Here is a 23,704-nt window from a genome sequence, read left to right on the forward strand (position 1 = left end):
ACAGTACTGTGAAACAGGCTGTCTCCCTGCGCAGCGTAGTGCCCTTCCCTAGTCTCAACTAGCCAAGAAGAAATTGCAGCTCTCGCTAACAGCTTGCCCTGCTAACGGCACGGACAGGGCTCTCCTGGTGTTTTATGCTGCCAAGATGCGCCCCACAGCCAGGGGCAGCAGGATGTTCGCATGGGCTGGGCAGCAGCCTCGGCATCAGAGGGACCCCACTGACTCCAGCAGAAGCAGAACAGGAGGGTGCAGACAGGGAGGTGCAATGCTGTAAAGCCCCAGGACAAGTCACATCGCAAGGGCATTTGGCAAGTACCTCTGTTGCATTTGGCACCAGATCAGAAAACTAAACCCTGCTTGTACTTTGAAGGGAACGCCTCTCTCCTCACCTCACCACCCCATGTCTTTAAGTTATTCTTTCTTATCTTAGAATAGATGCCAGAGCTGGAAACACTCATTTTGTGAGGAGGATGCAGTAGGGAAAAGTATTACTTTATGCTTGTTTTGTTCTTCGACTCTCCTGAAGCTTCTCTGGTCACTGCCAGAGACAGGAGCCCAGGCTTGTTCAACCTTTCATCTGAGTCAGTATAGCAAGCCTTCACCTTCGCTTTCCAGCTGGCATGAAAGGGGAAAAAAAAGCATTTGTACTCTGCTGCAGTCACCGTCACGAAAATCCTTTTGTTGTCAGCAAGAGCTAATACAAATGCCAGGAAAGGCTGAAATGACTGCAGCGGGGAATATTTGTAAAGACCTATTTGGGGCACATCCTGCATTCCTCAGGTGCCTGCAGGAGCGGCTGTGACTAGCAAGGGCAAAATGACTGTACATCCTGGCTCTCCCTACCTAGACGTTCACACATGCACCAAGTATCTCTTGCTTATCAGTATTTTACAAAAGATAGCCCTTTAAGCAAATTACCTTGTTTTAGGGAAAGACACTGGAAAGCTGCCTACGTACAATGGAAATGTACAATGTACAATTTCCATGTACAATGGAAATCCATTAATCAAGTAAAGCCACTGGCGTATCTCTACCTAATCATCCAATAGCACTTATTTCTTAGTCTCTCCCACGTTTACATTTAGATAGGAAAAATGAGCAGTCAAAAAATTCTGAGTTGATAAGGAAGAAAAAGTCATTAAGCAGCCTGTCTGGAGATGCATGGAAACTTTACAATGAAGGAGGACTACGTCTGAAAGCAGGAGAAGCAGAAATTTAAAAATGCCAGGCGTGCTGGGAAGGGAGGGGGTGCATGCCAAGCTGGCATACTTTGCTGGTAACAGGAATTGCACACCAGTGGATTTCACGTGGGTGTGGAGTGAAGGGGTACAGTGGTGCATGGGTAAGCAATGCCGGACTGCGAAAAAAAAGGGTCAGCAACCCAGACCGGGCAGGCTCTGGGAGAAAGCAAGGAGAAGTTTCAGGTAGTTTGGAAGTGCTTGGCTATGGGTGTGCTAACAGCCGCCAGCCTGAGCCGGACCAGCCAGAGCACGCGCGTAGCAGAAAACAGGATGCAGCAAGACATCCAAACGCTTCACGGTGGAACAGCAGCAGAGAGCCACAGGCTACCTTTGTGTTGCACCCCAGAGCTGTGAGAGGGACTGTCCTTCCCGGGCCTTCACGCCGGTGGGGCGGCTTAGGCTGCCCTGTCTTCCTCACCGTTCACTTGGTTAAAGCCCGCGACAACCATTTCAAACACAAGCAGGGCTGGCCCTGCCGCAGCACCGCGGCTCTCCTCGGCACCGTGCCGGGCAATGCCCGCACCCTGCGGGGCTAAGGCAGCAGGTCCCTTGAACTCCCCTGTCCTCCTTACCTTTGTTAAGGCAGGCTACCGCCTCTTTAAAGTTTCTGGGGAGCATTTTCTCACGTGAAGCCTCACAAGAAGGTTTCCACAAAACAACTGGCTATTAACAAATTACTCAAGCTCAGAGCATCAACATAAAGGACTAGGTTTTGAGCCAGTTTAACCCTGTTACTGGCTTGTGGACAGGCCCGCTTTGGAAGAGGTGCTTACCAAACACACACCTGGCTGATCAAAAGTCCTTGATTCTCCCCAACTGGTGTAGTGGCACACCAGCAAGTGCAATGGCATTCATGCAAAAGTGTGATTACAAAGTAATTGGAAGACATTATCAGAATCTTCTTAATACAAAACAGCATCCCTTGACCTAAAAGAGCTTGACAGGCTCCTCTGACAACACAGAGATTAATCATGAAGGTAGGTGAGCACATCAGGGCTAAAATTTCATTTCAAGAACCATCGTAAAGAGAATAATTCTTTTCACATTTGTTTAACACTGCTAGCAATTCATTTTTCCAAGAGTGCTTTGTCAAATCCCAGAACAATTACTGGAGGCTACTGTATAAATGTAGTAACAAGCAACAATAGTTAATATGAAGGTAAAGCTGAAAGCACAAGACGGACACACATGCACTTGTCCATAAACAAGACATTGTTCCCATGGCCTCTCTACAAAGTAAGAGCCTCCTGCGGTTTCTCATAGCAGGCACAGGGGCTGACTTTATCTATTAGCTCCCTCTCCTTCCCAGGCTCTCAACATTTGTTTTTTAAATCAAATATGGAATGATGTTTTAAAGTCCTCTGTTTCTCCACAGGAGGGATGCAGCAAGACAACTGGTCCTGCAAGCTGATGACCTGCCTGTGTCTCAGGGGTGAGGGCTGTTCAGCTGCCAGTGAAGTCCTGGGTACGTGTCCGAGACATATCCGTCGGGATGCCAACGTTAGTGGTAGGGCTTGGCTTTTGTGATGTGGTTATTTGCCAACTAAAGACTGTGCTAGGATCACCAATCTATTTACCACAGACCATCCGTAATTGAAAGAAAGTAATAGATTTTGGCAACTACTAAGCTGAGCCATGTATAAACTAGTGGCCTAAGAGCCAAAAATGCTAATTTCTGAGCCAGCACGTACAACCACACGCAATTTTCCAGCATCTCCATCCACCAGCCTGGTTTGCCCTACACACACCTTTTCAGAGGGAATGTCCTTCCCCGCCACGGTGGCATAGATACGGGCTCACTCACAGCAGTACCCCCATCTGCCTGTCCTGTATCCAGCAAAAGCCTCTCATAGGAGAATACATTTTATTCTAGGATTTTATTAGTAAGCAAATAACCATCCATAAATGTGCTTTTTGTTTTCACTGTACTAGATGTTATTAAAGACTACCGGCTCTTTTCACATTGTTTGCTCTACCGAGGAGCCTCCTCACAATTTTGGGACCTTTCCTCAAGGATAAATCCATGTAAGGTACTAGTGCCTGCACAGCACCACAGGACAATCTCACAGCTGCTCTTAGGCTGCATCAATGCTCCTTTAGATAAGTAACAAGATCCCTTATGCTTAAAAGTGGGGGTTAAGAGGCCCTTGAAAAATTAAGTCTATAACATATTAATCAGAGCAAATTTAACATAATAAATAAGAGCTCATGGTCAAAAAAAAAAATGCTGCCTCTCTATTGCAGATTCAAAGCGGAGGAATCCAGTCAGATTTGTATCACTGCTTCCTTGCTATATAAATAGCTGCAATTGGCATGCTAAAAATAAACCAGATAAATATTTAAGGCCCACTGCTACTTAACTTACTGTTGTGCTTGCTTACTTACTTACTGCTTACTGTTGTGTAAATCAGGAATAATATCAAGGAGATGGATGAATTTACACCAGAATACTTTGCTGAAGTCAGAGGGAGGGACTGTGTTTCCAGCAATTGCAGACAAGTCCTCCCATGGACACTTTACCATCAGCTGACTGAGCTTTCCTTCCTCCTGACCTACAGGTCCCTTTTGATAGCAATGGGAAAACAAGCATAGGGTTAAATGCCAAGAAAGCTGTGTAAATCGGAGGCCGTACAAGAAGGAAAAAGCTGCTTTACTCAGAGGGGTTTATCGAAAAACATTCAGATTGCACCCGTCTCAGACACGCCTGGCCCCCACCAGTGATACAATGGGAAAACATGTGTTAGGGCACAGAGATTTTTCAAAAGCACGGACAGCTAGAGTAAGCGTCTTGCATTTAGATTAAACAGCCAAAGGTTTAAGAAAAAAACAGCATAATGAAAAAATATGGTCCTTTTGCCTAATCCATAAGACAGGACACAGGTAACCTTTAAAAAAATCCTTTCTCTTGTTAATTTTTAAGCTTAGCCTGCACAAGGACTACAAAAGGTATCTACTACCTAGAGCAGTTTAGGAGAAAGAAATATTCCTAGTAGAGCAGTATCTAGCTCAGTATCTATATATGTCAAATAAAATAGCAATTACCGTAAAACTACTGTAAAAATAAGTAGCTATACTTTTCTTTTGTAGATCATTTTTCTTCCCCCAAAATAACTCAGTATTTTGCCCGTGAAATACTTCAGACTAATGCACTCCTGAAAAAACATTTGGAGATGAACAAAATAGTCTCAAGTGGCTCTTCTGTCTAATTTTAACTCTAAGAGACCATTTTACATCAAATAAAAAGACAACATAATGTACCTGATAATAAATCACATTATTTGCGAGGGCACTTACGGAACACAAGTTATTTGTATTACTGGAATAAACATTCAACAGAATCCACCACAACACGTGAAACTATTTAAAGGGAAATACAGTAGTCCTCCATCCTGAATAAACCAAGGCAAAAAAAACCCAACCCAAACTGTGCTTAAGCATGTATAGGTATTGTGTTATTCTGATTACATAGGAAAAGTAAAGACACAAAGGCTGCCTGTTTTGTTATTTTTTTTCTTGCTTTTCCAGGAAACCAAATATTAAGTACCTGGCTTACAAACCTCCTCCAGCAGTTGATCCCGCTTCCTTTGACGTTCACCTCCTACGAATGACACAATCCAACGCCCACGTACCAGCTCTAAGAAAGCAAGAATGCCGTGGCTTCAACAAACCCCCATCCGCTTGGGACTGGCCAAAGAAAGATAAAACACCCTGTAACTCTGCAAACAAATTATACCCCCTGCTGACGCAAGGAGGGGGAAGGGAGAGCAAAGGTGAGGGGGGAAATTAAGTAAATCAGAGGAAGCATCCTTAGTCATCCAGAGTATGTGTTGAGATTTTAACAGCACACCTGGAAATTAAAAGCCTATATTAGCTCTGGTTAGAAAGCAAACAGTAGGCTACAACTAGGTAATGAGCATCACCTTGCAGGGTGGGAACTGGCACCCTGAGTGCCTTGCACCCAGCTTGGGCTTGCAGATGCTGCAGGGGAGAGGAGCTATCTCCCCTGCTGCACTAGGGCCCAAGGCAGGCAAGGCTTTGAGGAGCACAGAGGACGTCCCCATCAGTGCCTTGCACAGCTGTAGCCTATTTCTGTGGCTGCACAGGCCAAATAAATCATCAGCAGTGAGTAGCTGGGGTCTTTGTGGAAGAAAAAGGACTCAGCAGCACAAAGAGGATTTGGTATTACATCTAACATTGCAGTCAGCTTTGAAGCAGCTAGACAAGGGCATTGCAGATGATATTAAGAAGTATTTCAGGGGCCAGAGCGTATTGGGTGGCATAACCTAGAGGTCCAAAAGCCTGAGAGGAAAGTGCACGCTGGGGACGTGGTCTGCACTGCTCACCTGCTGCCTTCCCAATTACTAAAGTGGCACTTTGTCAAAAGCGTGGAGCTTGAGGGCCCTGCGTGCTGCACCCATTCCCAGTACCGCCAGCATCGCTGCCTGCCACAGCCAGGTCTTCCCCCAAGCACTCCCAGCCAAAAGCTGGTCTCACTCGACTCTCCCCAGCTTACGAGACCTGGGAAGGGCAGAGCTTCCACAAGCTGAGCTGCACCCATAAGCGACCTCCCCCTTCACCCCCATTTTGAATTATCTTTGTGAGCAAACAGTTAAAAATACTGCCTTTAAGCTCAGAACCCAAGCTTTGGCCTAAGTAACACCACCATTTAGGAAGTCAAACAAACAAATGGGAAGCAAGAAAAATGCCGCATAATTACTCAGAGCCACCCTGGAAGGAGGGCTGTAGTGGAAGCACCGAGTCTCTTTTATTAAGGATTTCTTACTGTGGTAGAACACCGCCTAATAGCTGCTGTATCCTGCTTGAGCGAGTACATTCTCCTTGGAAATCAAGCAAAGGTTTCTAATCGTTTTTGACAGAGTGCGGTCCCCTAAAGCTACATTTTCTGTCTGATTCATGCTGACTGACTGTAACCCCATGACAGTTATTGAAAGTTAATTAGCGGTGAAGTGCAAAGAGCTCTAGGAATGAAAATACAAGTGAGAACTGAATGTGGAGTGTCTCCTTTCCCAGAAAAAATACTGTCAAGAAGGTTAACATAACCAAAAAAATATTGCAAATTGAAAATGTGAAAGGGATTCCTCTAATAACTTGGCTATGATTGTCCCTTGCTGTTTAGACACGCGACCGAGAGGTAACCTATTTCTAAGGGTTTATTAGGAAAGCAGGTAGGCACAAAATCCAGCATTTCTTCCTTTGCCACATTTGGTAGAGAAAGTGCCTGAAAAGTTATATAAAGACAACACCCAAATTACATAAAGACAAATAAAGATATAAATCAATCGCTGCTTCCTTTGGAGACTGAAGTTTGTCAGATGTTGTGCACGCTATCAAATCCCAACTATTTTTGCCCTTATTCTCCACTTCCTCAGTACTTGCAAGTTACATGTGAGCCCAGCCAGCACCGAGCGGGCGTAGGAGGCGAGGCGAGGCGAGGAGAGCCGCAGCCCCGCACCACCCACTCCCCGCAGATGTAAGCGCCGAGACAAGGTGCGAGGCAGTGGGCAGCCCCCTTCAGGTGTTAAAAAAGCCCATCCTGGCACCCTCGGGAATTGGATCCAGCCCTAAACAATCAAAAATAAACCCAAAAGTGATCGTCATGCAGAGAAACAGCATAGTTTTAAGAACAAGGAAGGGAACGCATTTTAGCAAAGCAAGTGGTTTGGAAAGGCCAAACGTAGGGCTCGGTACAAAAATAGACGTTGGTGATGCCAGAAGGCCTTGGCAAAATTGTGTTTATTGATTTTCATAGAATAGGAGAAAAGCTCCAGCCCTTTCCGCCCCTGACTGCTGACTGTGACTCACAAGCGATCTCAAACAACTGCAATGAGCAAGCGGGGACTGGGCTGAGGCCGACCTTGCCCGTGTCTTCACAGCGCTGCCGGGGGAACTCTGCCTCCTGCTCCAGGGTCTTCTTGTGGCTGCCTAGGAAATACAGAAAAGCTGTGGACGTTCCCCTCCATCAAAGCATCTAATAACACTTCATTCAGGGAGTTCCTCCGGCTGGGCACAGGCTCTGATCGGCGTGTGTCGTTCAGCGGCTGGCTCGGCCACCGCCAGCTGCAGGGCCTGGTGGCCTGGCTCGGCCTTCCCCTCGGGCTGGGTGGGGAAGGGGGCACGGGGAACAGGGTGCCTACGGAGGCGAATATTCGCCCTCCTCTCTTCAGCTGGGCTGGCTGCCTTGGTTGAGGTTTGGGAAGCGTCGCAAGCCGCTCACGTGAGCCTTTGTTCGAGGACCACTTTGTACCCTGACTGGTAAGTCCAGTCAACATTTTTGGGACCACAATCCAAGGAAACGCTTGTGCTGAGCTGTTACATTCATATGATTTTTCTTTTTCTTTCCAAGCATACGGTCTTAACTCCACCGCAGCCCTAACGCACAAGAGAAGCAAGAGGTAGGCTGTACCACGCCAGAAGAGGGGCCTCCCCGCCGTCAGCGGCGCCGAGGGGCCGCGTCTGCCCCCGGACAGGCCGCTGCCCGAGGCCGGGGCTCCTGCCTGCTCCCCGCACAAGCGCCTGGGATAAACCGCGGTGAAGCCCCTGCCCCGGGCCGGTCACCCCGAGCCGCCCCGGCCCGCCGCCAGCCGAGCGCGGCCCTCCGAGGGGAGAAGGCGGCCGGGGAGCGCAGGGCCGCACCGCCCCTTCCCCGCGCCGGGGCCCGCCCTCGCCGCGACCGTTAGGGGCGAGGCCGGAGCCGGCGGCCGCCACACGAGTCCGGCGCGGCCGCCCCGCCGCTGCCAGCGCCCCCGGGCCCGGCCGGGGCCGGGGCTGGGGCTGCTCCTCCTGGCGCTGTCCGGGGCGGCCGGGGGCAGCGGGGAGGTGCCGTCAGCAGGTACTGGCCTTCCCCTCCCGCCCCCGAGGGGCCTGCGCGGGGCCGGGGGAGCTCCGCCGCCGGCGGCGGGGCAGAGCAGGGCGCGGGCGGGGCGGCGGTGGTGGTCTTGGGGGGGTCCGTTTCCCCTGCCCGAGAGGGCACAGGCCGGCGGGGGGTCTCCTCACTCCCAGCCTCCTTGAGAAGAGGGAGCAGGGGGACAGGCTCTCCTCCCCCCGGTTTCCCTCGGTCTCCAACGGCCTCGGCACAGCGCGACCCGGTGCCTCCTGCTCCTGCCCAAAATGGCGCTGCCCTACGGAAAGGCCGGGGCCGCCGCCTCCCCGCCCACCTCCGTCCCTGCCCGCTTCGGCCGAGAGCTGAAGTCCTGTCAGGGTGTCCCTGAGGCGCTTTGCTGGTTCCTCCCGCTTGTGCCAGTCCAGTTTCCACAAGAATGCTCTGCGCGGTACCTTGTGGGACAGGCAGACGCGGGCGCTGGGGACCGGCCTGGGAGAACTTCCATGAACAAAGCAGCGCCAGGTGCACGGAGAACGAGTGCCTCGCTCGTCCCTTTCCGCGGCAGAGGCTGGAAGGCTGGGTACCACTGGCAGGGGAAACTGACCTGGAGCGTGTGTTACTCCCTCTGGCTTTCTCCTTAGCTTGGTTCGTGAGAATTGAGCGCAGAACAGATCAGTTGCTAACGAGGGCAGTGAAAACCCTAAAGGTTATTCTCAGTTGTAGTAGTGATGCGTACCTCAAGAAACTGCTTCGCCCCTTGCCTTTCCCGAGTCTTGGGCATCCTCTGGATTCTGCAGCAGATGCCGATTCTCTCCACTGCTCGCAATCTCAGAACTTGAGAGTCCTCATGGTAGCTACAGTCCTCCTCCATCTCACAATTACTTGTTCGGGAGCATCTTTCCTTTTGGAATGTGATTGTTTCACTCTATGAAGCTGATGTCATGTTTGAAGCAAATTATTTTTCTCAGGAAAATGCCTTAAAATTAAGGGGGGTAAGAAAATACTTTCTAGCATTTTATATGGAGGACATTACTTTTCACGTGGCCGGATAGTTTATCCGTAGTGGCAGAAAATCCTAACCCACCTGCAGGGAAGGTGTGGGCGCTCTCGGCTGCCTTTTGGTCCTGCTAGGGTATTGCCATTTCCTATCACTGGGTCGTAGCCCTGGGTGGTGCTGACACAGCACTTTTCAGAGACAAATGAATCCTTTTGCAACTTCCTCTGATGACCTTTCTGGAAGTGCCTGTCAAGAGGTGCAGCCAGCCCTTGTCTGAAGGGTTGTGCTCCCTCCCACTGGATTTGCCATCTATGAAAATTAATCAGGTGGTTATTTTTTCCCAATAAAAATTCCCAAATTTTAAGTTTAAACCAATTTACTTTAGCAGCATCATCTGTGGACACTTTAATTCTGGAATGACTTAACTTATGTAAGAACATCCACACACAGGTATTTTTCATTGGCTTAATTAAATTAGTTAAAAAATAATTTAGCACAAGTTCAGCTTCCTTACAGAGACAGGGCAGGTTTTTACCTGCAAACAGTACCTCCTTGTCCAGATTGAGACTCTTTTGCACATATTCATTTTGCTGTTCTAAGTGTATGACAATGTTTTAACAGTTATTATTGAGCTTGGCTTAGACCTACATTTTCTATTCAGTGAGCCAGATGATTCCCTCTGTTCAGATCTGTAATTATTTCCTTTATTCTTCTCTTTAATTACGTTTGTAGAACACGGCGGTAATGCACTGTAGGGTATATTTTACACATGTATATAGATCGGAATGTATATTATTCTTCAAAGTTTGCTCCATAATCTTTTAGGTGCATTTCTGCTGAAAAGTGCAATCTAATTCCAAAGATCGTAGGGGGTCACTAACATTTCAGGAGTTAGACTAATTAGCATCCCTAATTAAATGACTTATGGCAAGCTGTCAGTGTAGTTGCCTTATTACATGTCATGGCTGGACTATGTCAGGAAAATTTGTTTTGAAGAGAAGAGTTGTGTTATTTAACACTAGAAAGATTTCTGAGGGAGAGGAGTATGATCTCTGCGATCAGCAGGCATGTCATGTGCTAAATGACTATTTTAATATGTAAGCCTGTTTACCTGCTCAGACTCCCACGGCTGCATTCACCATTGGTATAAGCATTGACTCCAGTGGAGTTACACCCACTTGTGCCAGCAGTGAATTTGGCCCAGAGGCCCTGTTCCAGTGCCATCAAAACACTGATACCGAAGCCAAGCTTTTATGGATTACATTTTTTAAAAATATCACCTGAGAGTATTATTTTTTTTTCTAAAGGTGCTGCAGTTTACTCTGGAGCCTAAGTGACTTATTAGAAGTCTAATTTGAATTTTCATCTAAATCATATTGAACACACTACCCTGCAGCATACTTTCTCTGTTTGATTACCTGCAAATTTCTTGCGATTCCTTCAGCATATACAACAATGAAATGGAGGAAAATAATACATTTGTATTTGAGACATGCTTAAAATTAACTTTTCTGCCCTCCCCTCCCCCAGGTAGAAACTGTAGCTTTTTGCAGGAAACTGATGTTATCCAGAAACGGGATGAAAACTGTTACTGCTATGTGCAAAACAGAACCATGCACTTACAGTACATTTGGTCGACTCTTCAGGTAAGAGGCTGTTTTGGGGATCATTCAGATACGTAGTACATTTCATGTGAACTTTTGCCAGCAAAGTGTATGATCAGTTAGCAAGATCAAAGCAGTATCTCTGTGTAATTAGTATTTGGAACGGTGTATAGGTAGGATCATGATAAAAATGCAGCATTGTGATCCTCCGCTTGGGATGCAGTGAGGTTTGGTGTCTCTTCATTAGAAGGATGTCAACCAGGCTTATAGTATGATGCCACACAAACATAACTTAGTGTTGCATATTATTTTGTTGCACACCTTTTCTACTGATGGACCACTGTTAACCTCTGCAACAAATGTTTTTGCGTATCACCAAACGCCTTTATAAAACTTTTAAATTTGAGGATAAAATGCAGTTCTGTGACTCACTCGTAGCATACGAGGCCACAGTATAGGAACCAAAGGTGTATTACATCATTGTGACTAACGAAAAAACAGCAGTAGCAGTGCATTTCTGTTTTTCTGAGTAACAGAGGGTCATCTTACAAGAAACGTGTTTAGAGATTAGCTCGAAACGATATAAAAATCTCTTAACAGTGGAAGCAATAATAGCTAAAGGAACAAGCTGACTGTGTGGTTCCTTTTTTTTTCCTGGGAAGTGTTTCTCCGGACAAGGGAAGGAAACAGTTTCACTTCATCTCTGTTGGAGGAATTTGCTCTTGGATATAAGGAAGTGGAACATCTCTTTGTCTGTTCCCAGGACTATTTTCCTCAGGAACATGCTGCAGATGTTCCTATGAATGGTAGCAGATTTAAGGTGGTGAAACTCTCCAGCAGTTGTACAAGCTTTCCTGGAGTAAACGTTTAAAAGCAGGAAGTTCAGATTTTTCCCACAACAAATTACTTGCTGACGTGTTGTCTCTTCTCCCAGTAGAAGCCTGTTTTATTACCTGTTGCATCACTTTTTTGTAGATGGGTCTTTGTTGTCTAATAGGCCCTGATCAAGAGCTCACAATGAATCACAATCTTCAGGAAGATTATCCCATTTCAGAAGATCGACAAGATCTTTTACCAGTTTGGTGGGGGAGGGTGGTAGGAACTAGCAAAAAACCCCTAAATACCCAACAGGAACGGGCTTATATTTAAATTTCTAGTTATGATATCTTTCATTTTTCTTATCTCTCTTCTGTCCATAACATGAAGATTGCATTATTAACTACAAGAAAAGCAAGTCCAATTTCTTACGGTTTGGGAGGGGAATGGGGAAGCGTATGAATATCCACAAAAGAAACTGTGGTCAGTCAAATATTACTGGTTTTGTTAGAAATTCGTGTGTGGGCAAGTGTCATGGTAAAACCAAACCCACCAAGCTTTTGGATGGATGGAAGCCCCTCCATAGAACTTTGCTGACCTTGAGTTTTCTGAATCACCTTGTAAGGCCTAAACAATTAATCTTTGCATACTATTAATAACCAATATTAAACAACTAAGAATTGCACTAGCATTTTATTCTCGAGCTCTCTATACTGATTTTCATTATTACATGTATGGCTTATATGCTATATAGTTCAGAAAAACAAAAAAATGCCAGTGATTCTGAGCTACTTCTCTGTGTATTCTGTTGTTTGTTTTCAGGTAAAAGTTAACAGCAGAGAAATGTTCAGGTTTGAGCCTATTTCAGAAAAAAGCAACTGCCGTAATTCAGAAACTGTTTTTGAGTTTGCTGCATGTGCTGTTCAAATCTTATGGAAACCAGAGACATCGACAGAAACTTTCATAAGCATAAAACAATATGGAGAGGATATTTGTTTCAAAATACAGCCCTTCAAAACCGAACCGTACACTGTGAGTGTGGAACGAGAAAGTAAGTAAAAAGCTTTCAGTTTAGACTACAGATAAATTGGTATTGCCAGTGTTACTGAATGTACCATGTCTTCTCTAAGAAGCTTGGGACTTTTCTGTTGATTTTTTTATGCAATCAGCATTTCAGATTGAATTAGTCTAAAGTCCATTTCTATTTTTTCCCCTTTTTTTAGTGCTAGATGGAAAACTCTTGTTTTTGTTTGTAGCTGGAATTTTTCTGTTCCATTTTGCAAACAGCCTGAGCAGGTGAGTACTAGCTGCTGGTTTTTCACTTTCTTTCCCAAAGCCTGTGCATCTTTGGTCTGTTTTCTGAGCTAAAGAGGCAGTTCTTTGGGAAAGTGAAATAAGGAAACTGAACTTATATTTAAAACTTCTTCATACCATTTGTGTTTGGACAGATTGTGACAAATCTTGGAGTGCTGCATTCTGTTAATCACTTAGCTGTGGTAGGGTTCTTGTATCCAAGCTTCCCGCACTGGGCAACACTAAGACAATGCTCAGCGAGCAAATGTGTGGATTCAGAAAAATTCTCTCCCTTTTGTAGGCCAGTGAGGGTAGCTGAATGCTAAATAATGCTGCATGTGTTATAAATGATGCCTTCCTGCATCGAGAAATGCTCAGGATAAGGTCATCTGGGGCCTCGTCTGCTTCCACCTTTGTGCCAACCTTTCCCCATTGTTCTTTTGGTGCACGTTTTGCATAGCATGTAAGGGAGGATACTTACTGTAATAGCAACACGTGTCCCAGGACTTCAAAGCAAAATGAGTCACAAATTAATTTTCAGGAGGCACCTCTAAAGCAAGCAGAGCAGCAATAGGTTTTATAGAGTTAACTCTGAATTAAAAAGTCAGACTTTATAAATGCGTAAGCTTAGGAAAAAAAACTTGTGGGTTTGTGGAGATTTTTTTACATTTTAAATTAAAAAAATAAAACTTTTCTTGCGGTACAGAACCATATCGGTACATAGAAGAAGATGAAATTACTAGAACGTAGGTGGTCAATGAAATCAGAAATAGTGTGAGCTTTAAAAAAACCAACACAATCTCCTAGCCTGTAACTCCAGTGACCTTAAGTATCTGTTGGGAATTTTTCCTTACACGGATTTAATATCTAAACTGGGCCTGTTAACCATGTAACTACAACTCTAACTTACAGCTGTGTTAAGTTCTTATTAAGATCACTGCTGTTTTTACAAATGTTGGCATCTTAACCAATTACAAATTATACTTCTCACTGTATTCTCTCTTGTTCTCTTACAGGAGTACCAAGTTCTTTTACCTTTCTGGAATAATACTGGGTGTTCTTGCTCTGCTAGTCTTTGTCCTGTTGACACTTAAAAGGTTTATTCCAAGGGTAAATCTACATTTATAAAACAAAATAATAATAATCATCAACATCATAATATAGGAAGTGAAGAGTACAGAGCCAGATTCTGATCTTGCTCTGGTTTTGTGGCCAGGTAACTCCACTGAAATGACTGCAGGATTGCTTGCGTCAAGTAAATATAATTAGGTCAGAATCAAGTTCTAGTTAGCTTGCTCCTGAGTTTAAAGTAAACAGGAGATTGTTGATGTACAAGAAGAGTTTATTCTGAAACATTAATTATTTTTACTGAACTGGAGCTAAGTTTACCTTTGAATCTATGAATCAGTCTAAATCAAAATGTAGTTTTAGTGGCAACTGGGACAGATTCTCTTCCGTTCACCAGAGACAATTCATTGCAAGGCAGATGTGAATTTTTCCTTTACTTTTACAAAGTCCGTGCATTCCCACAATATTGCTGAGATATGTTAATTGGAAATACACTGCAGTAGGCTTATACCGTGACACTGGGACATGATACACAAATACAGAGATGAGGTTGCTCCACTTAGAATTGATACTGTTTAGTTGTAGCATGCAGAGCACTGTACAGTGGAAGTCTAACACAGATCATAAGCCGGGTAGGTCTACCAAATATCACATTTGGTTTTGCCTGAGAGTTGCCTTGCACATAGTGGTCCTGATTCTGACTTGAATTTTTTTTATTTTTTAATTTTTTAAAAAATTTTTTTAATTTCCAGCATAGTACCTTCTGGATCTTAATGAGTGGCTGCTGGATGTCCTCCCTTTATTTTATTTACTGCTTCAAAGAGAACATGCAGTGGTTGTGGTCTGAACACAGAAACTACTTGTTGGGTAAGAAAATTATCAAAAAATGCACTGCAGATTTTGGATTAATTTAGTGGTTAGATGAATACCTGCCCATAAAAAACAAAATCAAGTGACTCATTTATGGAGTACTTTTTTCTCCTAAGCCATAGTGGTGGTCTTGGTAGTGTTAGGTTTACGGTTGGACTTGATGATCTTAAAGGTCTTTTCCAACCTATACGATTCTGTGATAGATCCTGGAATATTCCAAAGGTTCCTAATCCACTCAAATGAGGATTTACTTACATTGTATCATTAAATAAGGAGTTTGATATAGTGGGCCAGTAGCAGCTTTAAGAGCAGATTTTGCCTGTATTATTTGTTCATTGATTTGTCATTACGTACTTGCCCTGTAACAGCAAAAGGGCAGCTATGCTGGTTTGTATTTTGCTGGATCTGGGAACTGGATGCATAAGTTGCTAACTGGACGTGGCTGCAGGGCCTGACAGATCTATCGATCTGATACCTGCCTCGACATTCTTGCATGGAGAGAATTCATGTGCAGCTCATAGCGTTAGCTAAAGGCTGTTCACCTCGTGAACTCTCTGCACGCTTTTGAAATATAAAGTGCATACAACATAATGCAGGTACCTGTAAGACAACACAAGAAACAGAAGGCTATACTTCACAGCAGTTGCAAGCTTTGTGAACCAAACTAATGATGTTTATATGGCTAGTTTGCATCTTTTTCTCCATGTCCTTCTTTTCTGTTTCTACAGGGTATTTTCTGGCTGTTGGAATTATCAGCTTTGCCACTTGCTATCAGCACGGACCGCTTACCTCTGAACGGAGCATAACCTTGTTCACGTGGACGCTACAATTAACAGCCTTTGTCTTGATTTATTGTGGTGTCACCGTACCTCAAGTTGCGTATGCAGTGATAGCAGTCAGCCTCTGTTCAAAAGGCCTGTGTTACCCCCTTGGTGCTGCTTGTCACATAGGCAGGTTTGTATGTATTTGTGCATGTCCAAGTCCCTGTATCACGAGGAAATACTGGAGGCTGATAATGAAAAAACCCTTACACTTCAATAATGATTTACGAATTTCTAATACGAGTTTGTATTTTTACCAGATGTAAAGCTGCAACAGAAAAGGTTTAAATCCTCAAGACACGGGAATTTAATTATTTCCCATTTGGCAGTTTTAAGCATGAGTTTTGTTCCATGTAGAACGGAGAAATGTGACTGTGCTCTTAAGTACAAATGTAGCACCTTCTATTCTGCAGCATATGGTAACCAAAACATTTCTGTTTGGTTGATTGATTAGACTGCAGCAATACTGCCTTGGTTTCATCTGTAGTGAGAGAATCTGCAGGTAACTTGTACTGAATCTTACAGGATAAAACAGTGTACTGTCACCTAGGAAGCAGATGTTAAAAAGTGACAGTCCTTGTACATTAGCATAGAGTTCAGAGATTAAAAACCTGTGTCCACAAAAATAATGGTTTCCATTGATTTTAGTTTTCCAGGGTTATTATCCTAGAAGTACATGTCTATCTCTTAATTCGTGGAAACAATCTGTTATCACTGTGGAGACATTCCCCCATATTCCCAGAGCCCCATTTATATTGTGGCAGTTGGAATGGGAACTGCTTGCAATATGTAGACCTTAGTTTGCTGAGTATTTTCATTAGCAATATGGGGACGTGTTTGCTCATCCTTGAATTTGAAGCGTGTTTTATCACAAATACAACACTTAAATGAAGACTCTAAAAAGTCCTGCCAATTTACATCTGTTTTTTACCTTCAGTGATTGCATCCAGATTAAGAGACTTTAATGCAGACTGTTCCTTAGCTGTGGCCTTCTGCTGAACCGCAGAGAACCAGGAAGACGCAAAGGCTAGAACTGGCATAACCAAAAGAATAAAAAACAAATAATTTCTTTTTTAGTCTTCTACACATTGTTTAGTTTTGAAGAACATATTGCTTTGCTCTTGTGCTCTTTTTAGATGTTGAAGTATGGACTGGGTTGAAGCTTTTTTATTTTAAGTAGAATTTATCATTTATTGAAGACTGATTTTTGCCTGCAGCTGAGAAGCACCAACTGTTTCAAAAGCAACATATAGGATCAGTACTTACCTGATGTAAGCAGGTTCAGCTCACTCTGAAATCAGTAAGATTTGGCTACGAGTTCACAAAAGTCAGAACATACCTGTTTTCCCCTGAAACACTGTAGTTTGTTCTCCACGTGGACCTCTCTTAGTTTTTCATGAACAGATGCTTCTATAGAGCCAAAAAGCACTAAAATACAGCTCTACAAATTTCTCCTAGGAGAATAAGGATTTTTTCTTCTGTTTCAAAACAGTAAGCAGTAGTACCAAACTGTGAGGCCATGATGCCAGATACACAGTCCAGAGCAGCAGATACATCAAAATACCTAAGAATCTTGCATTATTTGTTGTTAAGATCAGCACTGATCCCCCCGAAACCAGCACAGCTGTTACCATTTGACCTGAATAAGGGCTACAGTTTATTCTTGCTTTACAGGGAAATAAGGAGGAAAGTGAATGCTGCTGGTTGGAGCAGGTGTTTTTATACAGAGCTGAAAGTTTTATGGGCATCCAGCCCTTGCTTATCTTAACTCATCACAACATTTAAATTGAAAGCAGTCGACAGAAGGGAACAGAACATGGCACACTTTCTAATTGATACCTAATTATATTATACATCGCTACGCAGCAGCTAAAAAAACATCAGATTGTAAACATTTTGGCCTCAGACTACTCAGTTTTGTAATTTAAAGCAAGATTTAAGAGAAGCGATCTAGTAAACAACATGAACAACTTGTAACAGACTTAGAGCATTGCTTATCTTTGAAGTTACATATGCAGACTGGGTTTTGATTCAGCCCATGTCTCTGCACAGACACATTTTGCATATTGCACCTAAAAATGGCTGAGCAAGCAGCCATCTATTTAATTCTATGAGATTTTAGTCCATGCATACACAATAAGGACCTGATCCAAAGCTCATTTGAAGCTCATTAGATGTCACTCTCTGGAATTCTACAACTTTGGTTAAGACCTAGGGTAAACAGGCTAGCAAACATTAGACGCTTTATCCCGAAATTTTAATGCAAGGATGCAGCTTGTCATCTGGAAAGGATAAAAGTGATTAATGCATGTTAATAGCAGGTAGTAGAGAAAAAGGACGATGACAATTATGTGCCAGAAGGCTTTAGAAATACTAATTGTTTTCATGTCATTCTAGAAAAATGAAGAACCACTTTAAATCAAAAAAGTTAGTATTTAAATGCCTTACTGAAGAGGAGTATCGAGAACAAGGTGAAACAGAAACTATCAGAGCTCTGGAGGAGCTACGCTCATTCTGCAGGAACCCTGACTTCCCATCGTGGTTAGCTGTATCCAAACTCCAGTCCCCACACAGGTAAGAAAATCTGGCCTCTCTCAAACGGGAGACGCATTGCACAGACACTGTTACACAGCAGACCCCAATGCTACTTCAGACGCATTTATCTTGCATGCAGTCAGGCCTGCGGGTAGCTGTAAATACTTGAGTAATTCCACTAAAGATCACAGCCACACCTCTCAAGGAGATTACTTGCTGGTGGTATTAAACCTCCTGTTTGTTCCTCTCTGACCATAGGTTACTCTGAGAGTTTGCAGATGTTCACAGCTAATTCATGGTAATGGCAGCTTTCACTAAAACGTACGGGCTTCCTACAGTGCCTCTGCAAGCTCCTGCACAGTGACTCAGGTGGTGCTCTAACCAGTGAAATGCCCCTTTCTTCAGTTTTTAGAACACTACATTTTTGCACTGTGTAAAATTGGGGCAGGATGAAGATACATGCTCAAATATTACCTGCATTAAGCTCTCCAACTGCAAGCCTGTACAGCCAAGAAATCCTATTACTTGAAGTCATCAACCAATACCTAAGACTAAGAAATATGGGGGGGGGGCGGAAATCAGTGCCTGCACCTAAGAAGTATAACAGGTAGAAGAGCTACTCCAGATACTGCTTAAGAGAAAAACTTAAGACAAATATGGATTAGGAAGGGAAGGGTCAGATAAATAAAGCCAGAAAATATTGCAGAATATAAAATTAATCATAATAGTGTATTTCTGTTGAAGCTGAAGCTTCAAGATATCAGAAGCAGAGTTTCACATATTACTCAGCCACAAAGACTTGGCCCTTGCCACAGAACCAAGTATCACAATTTCAAAGGAGCTCCAGTCAGCTTGGAATTTAATCAATAAAAAGTTAAAACTACTTTCAGAACCTTCATCTTCCTTGGATGGGCACACAGACAGCTTCTATGCCAGGTTTTATAGATTTACTGTTAAACTATCTTATTTTCTGAGATACTTGCATTCTGTAGCATGATTGAAAGATCTAAAGTGAAAGTTTTCACTAAAAGTGAAAACTCACTGCAGTATTGCAAAACAAAATACTGCCAAATGCACAAAACAAACAATTGACACATGTATTTTCTAGCCATCATTTAGTTAATATAGTTCTTATAAATTGTTCACTATAAAAATACAAAAATAAAAAGGAGAACCAACAGAAGTCTGATTTAAAGTTGAGTACCCCTTCAAGCTTCCATTAGGCATCAGAAGATAGTTGAACACAAGGCAAACCTGTAAAACACAGCCAGTCCAACTCTGTTCCCCATTTAGACTAACAGCGCTTCCAAGAAGAGCGAGGTGACAACATTCATCTCACAGAAATGTTAAGTCTAAAATGTAAATTATTGATCAGTTTACCAGAACTCCAGAATGTAGCTGCATTTCCTTTTTCTTACATTTCTCTGATGCTGTCGACACTTACCCAGGTGTCAGAACTGCCGTCTGTCTCCACGCACTTGCCAGAAACCTCCAGCTCCATTCTATCTCTTCAATGCAGTTGTCCATTGAAAGTAAGATTTGTGGCGAATTGAAATGTAGGGACAGTGCTAAGTTCATGCTTTGTTCTGCCAGACCTCCAGTTTGGCATTTACTTGGAGCAGCTGCAGAATTCCCAGTCTGCAGTTTCAAGTTCACCAAAAGCAGGAATTCTGTGGCAAGACTTGAGCTCAGCTTGCCCAGAGTGTGCACGCAGCACCAGAAGCAAGGTGATAGCACAGCAATGCAGGAATGCGAAGTTCTCACCATTTTTCCTTTCATTAGCAATGTCAACTTACCTGCATTCTTACAGCCTTTGTCTCTAATATGCTACAGCTTTAATTTATTTTTAGAAGCTAAAGTACCATCTATCCAACTGTACAAACGCTTACTCTGGATTACCCCACGAGTACTGACAAGATGTGAAAACGAAGTTAGATCTTCTTGCTTAGTCACAAGACCTTGCAGATGGCCTCCAGAAGAGCAAAAGTTACTTATATAGGAAAGAAGACTGAAAAGAAGATGAGGCAGGAAAACAAATCTTCAAGGTTGTTGCCGTCCGTTGCCATTTACTCTGTTGTTCAGGACCCCCTAGCTCATGCTGCAACTTCCCCTCATCTGCACTGCCTGTGGGCGTGTCCTTACAACATCCCTGCTTAACTGGCAGCATCCCCTGCATTTACAGTATTTTTTTTTCATTTCTCAGCTGATCACTTCTCCCTTTAAAAATTTGGCAGGTTTGCAGGTTTTGTTCTGGGATCTCCCCATGTCTCACCTGCAGAAACAAAGGCGCATGATGAGGAATACGGCATTGGGAGCTTCTTCCTGGAAGAGCAGCTCTTTGAGACAAGGGCAGAATCTGAGCAAGATGATCCAGCCAATTCCATCCATGAAGGAGATAAGGAGGGTGAAGATGAAACGCATAAACAAGTTTCATTTCCATATGCTACTGAGTTGCTCTGAGCTTTGGGAAATGACCAAAAAAAGGAGAGAGGGAAAACACATTCATCCTAGAAAGGAAGGATACAGACTGAGAACTCACGGTTGGTGATTTCTTGTGGTTGCTGGTGGACAAACAAGGATTTTTTGAAAAAACTGTTTCCTGTATCACTGATGTTGCCTGATTAGAGCAACAGAAGGAAACCATAGGGGCTGTTCAAGTGAAGAGGATTCTCATGCTATTAGTACTTCAACTGGGGAGGTAAACATTGCTTATTTCCAAAGCAAGTACTGGCAGCAGCCTGTCCCACCAGGATGCCTTGTTTTTCCAAGGATACTACCTCTAGAGAAAAGAGAATCTGTTTTGGCCCTTTTCACTGGCAAGTCCTCCGAGCTGAGCACTAGAGGGAGGAGAAGCCATTATAAATAATGTACTTTTACTAAGTACCCTATGTGTCAACAATTTTAATAACGCTGTTAGTGCGCTGATAGACTATTTTTATTGTTTGTGAGACTTTTCAGTGCTAAAGATCAATAGAGAGTTAACACAGCTGAACGAGGTTTGTTTGCTCTTCTGGCTAGGCTTGCTGTCTGTTAGCTTCATTTTGCCTCTCCACATTTCTTTTAAGCGCCTCTTACTCTTCAGAACCCTGCATGACTTTTCACCCTCTGCTTGTATTGTTCTGTTCTTGGTCTCTGCTCTAGTTATACTGCACTTTGTTCTTTCCACGACTTTGTTTCTTCACATACTCTTCTTCCCTCTTTTACAGGTCCCTCTCTACTGAACCTTTCCTCAGTCCTCTGCTTCTCTACCTCTGACAACTGCAGGTGATTTAGGAGAGGATTTCCATCCCCAAATGTATTTTTACTATTGCTTTCAGTTTCACTGTCACCTTACCTCAGATGGGTACTGCCCTCTATTCCAGGCCTCTCAACAGCCCAGAAAAGGCAACAAAGGCTGAGGCTGTTTCAGCTGCTTGGAGGAACTGCTGTCAGCAGAGCCAGAGTGATGCTGTAACCATGTAATTGGGAATACAGATAACCCACATACAGCTCCACTGTCCTTAGAGTACTCAGTAGTTTGCTCATTCAATAAAAAGTGGAAAGTAATTCCTGGCAAAACAAGGAGGGAGGGATACCTGGCTCCTACCTCCCCTTCTTCGGCCCTCTCTGGGACTTAGCATAGGAGGTGTATGGGGAGGAAAAGAAAAGAACAGGGAGAGAAATTTAGACAGATGTCTTTCAGCTTATGTATTATACAATCCTTGGCTAGGGAGTAGATCATGTCCCCTCAGTTCATCCACCTGCAGAGGTCATTTCCTTCTTTTGTTCTTTAGACTATCCCTACATTCTTCTATCCTCACCTTCCTGTTTGCCTTTACTGTCTCCAAACTGCAGAAAACAAAAGACCATTAATTCTGTCACTGTCTGATCTTACAAACCCACGTAGTGGGAAGCAGTTAGCTCTCCAGAAGGGCATTTCAGACCAGGATAAATTTTTTTAAAAGGGGTATCTTTTCTTTGTAACATGCCCAGTGATGCAGCATGACTTCAGCAGCGCATGCACTATCGTGGTTTCTCATTGTCCATCACTGGACAAGGGCGAAAATCTGTTACCTCTAACAGTGCTAAGAGGTGCTGCCGTACCATATTCCAAGAGCTCCTCTGTATAAAACAGGACTCAAGAGTTGATGCTTGAAAGCCTTGTTTACATGGTCCTTCCTCCTTTATATTGCTTCAACTTTGCTTCATTTTAAAAGGAACTCTTCCATTTTACAGTAAAGAGATACTTAACACCCTTTTGTGCCATAAATTTATAAATACATATGCAGAATGTACAGCACGTTTAGCAGAGAGAAGCCCTGTCAAGCAGGCGATCCCAAATACACTCACTGGTAAGTCCACAACATTCAAAAATAGAACAAGTTCAGGAAGGCCACTAGCAGCAAGAGTCACCTCTAAGAGAGGCTGCTACTACCAATTCACAGTTAAATTGCCACCCACACTCTGGAAGTCAGGCTTGGCTTGGGGGGTTCTGTCACGAGCAAGAAGCTGGAAGCATTAGCTGTTGCGGAAATGGAGGAAAGCCTCATTATCTTTGATGGTTTGGGAGAAGGATGGAAACCCCTCTGAACAATTATCTGAGTAGACTAAAGATATATTTTACCTTTGCCTGTGTTGCCATCATGAAAATGAAGTACTCAAAATTACTACAGATTAGTCAAAAAAAGGATACATTTAAGATATCTCTTCAAGTTTTTTTGCATGTTTTAAAGCACACATTTTTTTTCAGTGTACTTTGTAGCTAGCTAAGAACTCCAATCCATGTGGGGAAGCATTTGACAAAACCCACCAAAACTGACTGCTGTCATTTGAGCCCTTTGCCAACAGTGAGTTTACTTGCACAGTGCTCCTGTGAGATATGGAGATTACATAGGTTTACTGAAACAACTGTTAGGTACTGTCCAGTGTTCAGCCAGGAAATCTGGGAACAGAATCTAGATGTTAATCCATTGCCTTAACTGTTATAAAAGCCTTTCTTCCTTAAAGAAGGACAAGTTACATTTAACTTCTGTTTCATGGTGTTAAAAAAGAAGTTAGAATTTCATATTTATTTTGTATTAATGGTACAGCATACTCGATATGCTATCTTGTACTGTCAAGATTTTTTTTTAAATAAAACTATTTTTCAATTATGTGGTTCTCCTCCCTCATGCATTTACTCTTTTCAGAGCAGCAGGACATATGACAAGGAGGAGCCAAGCAAATTGGGTGTGTTTATGTCCTGAGGTTTTCTCCCTTGTTGCAGATTTAAGAAATGGTAACTGCATTAGCTGTGGTTGTTCCAAACGGAGTGTCCCCTCTACCTCGAATGCATCTCCCTGAAGAAACTTGCCATTCCCATTCTCCACTCATGACAGATCCAAACCACCACAAAGCCAAATACCTAAAGTGACAAGTGAGGTCTGGCAGTTGCACACATGCAAACAACAAAACAAAACCAAGATCTCTCCCTGTTATCACTTTTGTATGCATACGAATTAAGCATTTGAAATAGTAAAAATTTTAACTGTCCTACACCTAAGATGCAAATAAATTCCAGACAAATGAGCTAGTGTATAGGGCAGGTGCAATAGTGCAAATATAATCAGAAATAGAAATTGGAAGTATTTCCATACAAG

General features: G+C 43.4%; 1 protein-coding gene across 1 annotated transcript; it reads left to right on the forward strand.

Annotated features, from left to right (window-relative positions):
- The first annotated feature begins 1,349 nt into the window (after positions 1 to 1,349).
- NEMP2 (nuclear envelope integral membrane protein 2) lies at positions 1,350 to 23,196 on the forward strand. The gene is made up of 12 exons (XM_072874976.1): positions 1,350 to 1,591; positions 2,617 to 2,673; positions 4,767 to 4,866; positions 7,797 to 8,091; positions 10,610 to 10,725; positions 12,322 to 12,550; positions 12,723 to 12,795; positions 13,809 to 13,902; positions 14,613 to 14,727; positions 15,459 to 15,684; positions 17,949 to 18,125; positions 20,321 to 23,196. Exons 1-12 carry the CDS (start codon positions 1,350 to 1,352, stop codon positions 20,544 to 20,546), a joined length of 1,950 nt encoding a protein of 649 aa, XP_072731077.1. The 3' UTR covers positions 20,547 to 23,196.
- Positions 23,197 to 23,704: the final 508 nt, after the last annotated feature.

The sequence above is a fragment of the Ciconia boyciana genome, chromosome 10 (assembly GCF_034638445.1).
Source record: "Ciconia boyciana chromosome 10, ASM3463844v1, whole genome shotgun sequence".
Classification (NCBI taxonomy): Eukaryota; Metazoa; Chordata; class Aves; order Ciconiiformes; family Ciconiidae; genus Ciconia; species Ciconia boyciana.

What these genes read in the sequence shown, in the direction of transcription:
- NEMP2 (XM_072874976.1), top strand. Translation starts at nt 1,350, where the DNA reads ATGCCGGACTGCGAAAAAAAAGGGTCAGCAACCCAGACCGGGCAGGCT. An exon ending in TGTGAGTGTGGAACGAGAAA is followed by an intron (nt 12,551 to 12,722) that starts GTAAGTAAAAAG and finishes CCCTTTTTTTAG; the next exon opens with TGCTAGATGGAAAACTCTTG. An exon ending in ACACAGAAACTACTTGTTGG is followed by an intron (nt 14,728 to 15,458) that starts GTAAGAAAATTA and finishes CTGTTTCTACAG; the next exon opens with GGTATTTTCTGGCTGTTGGA.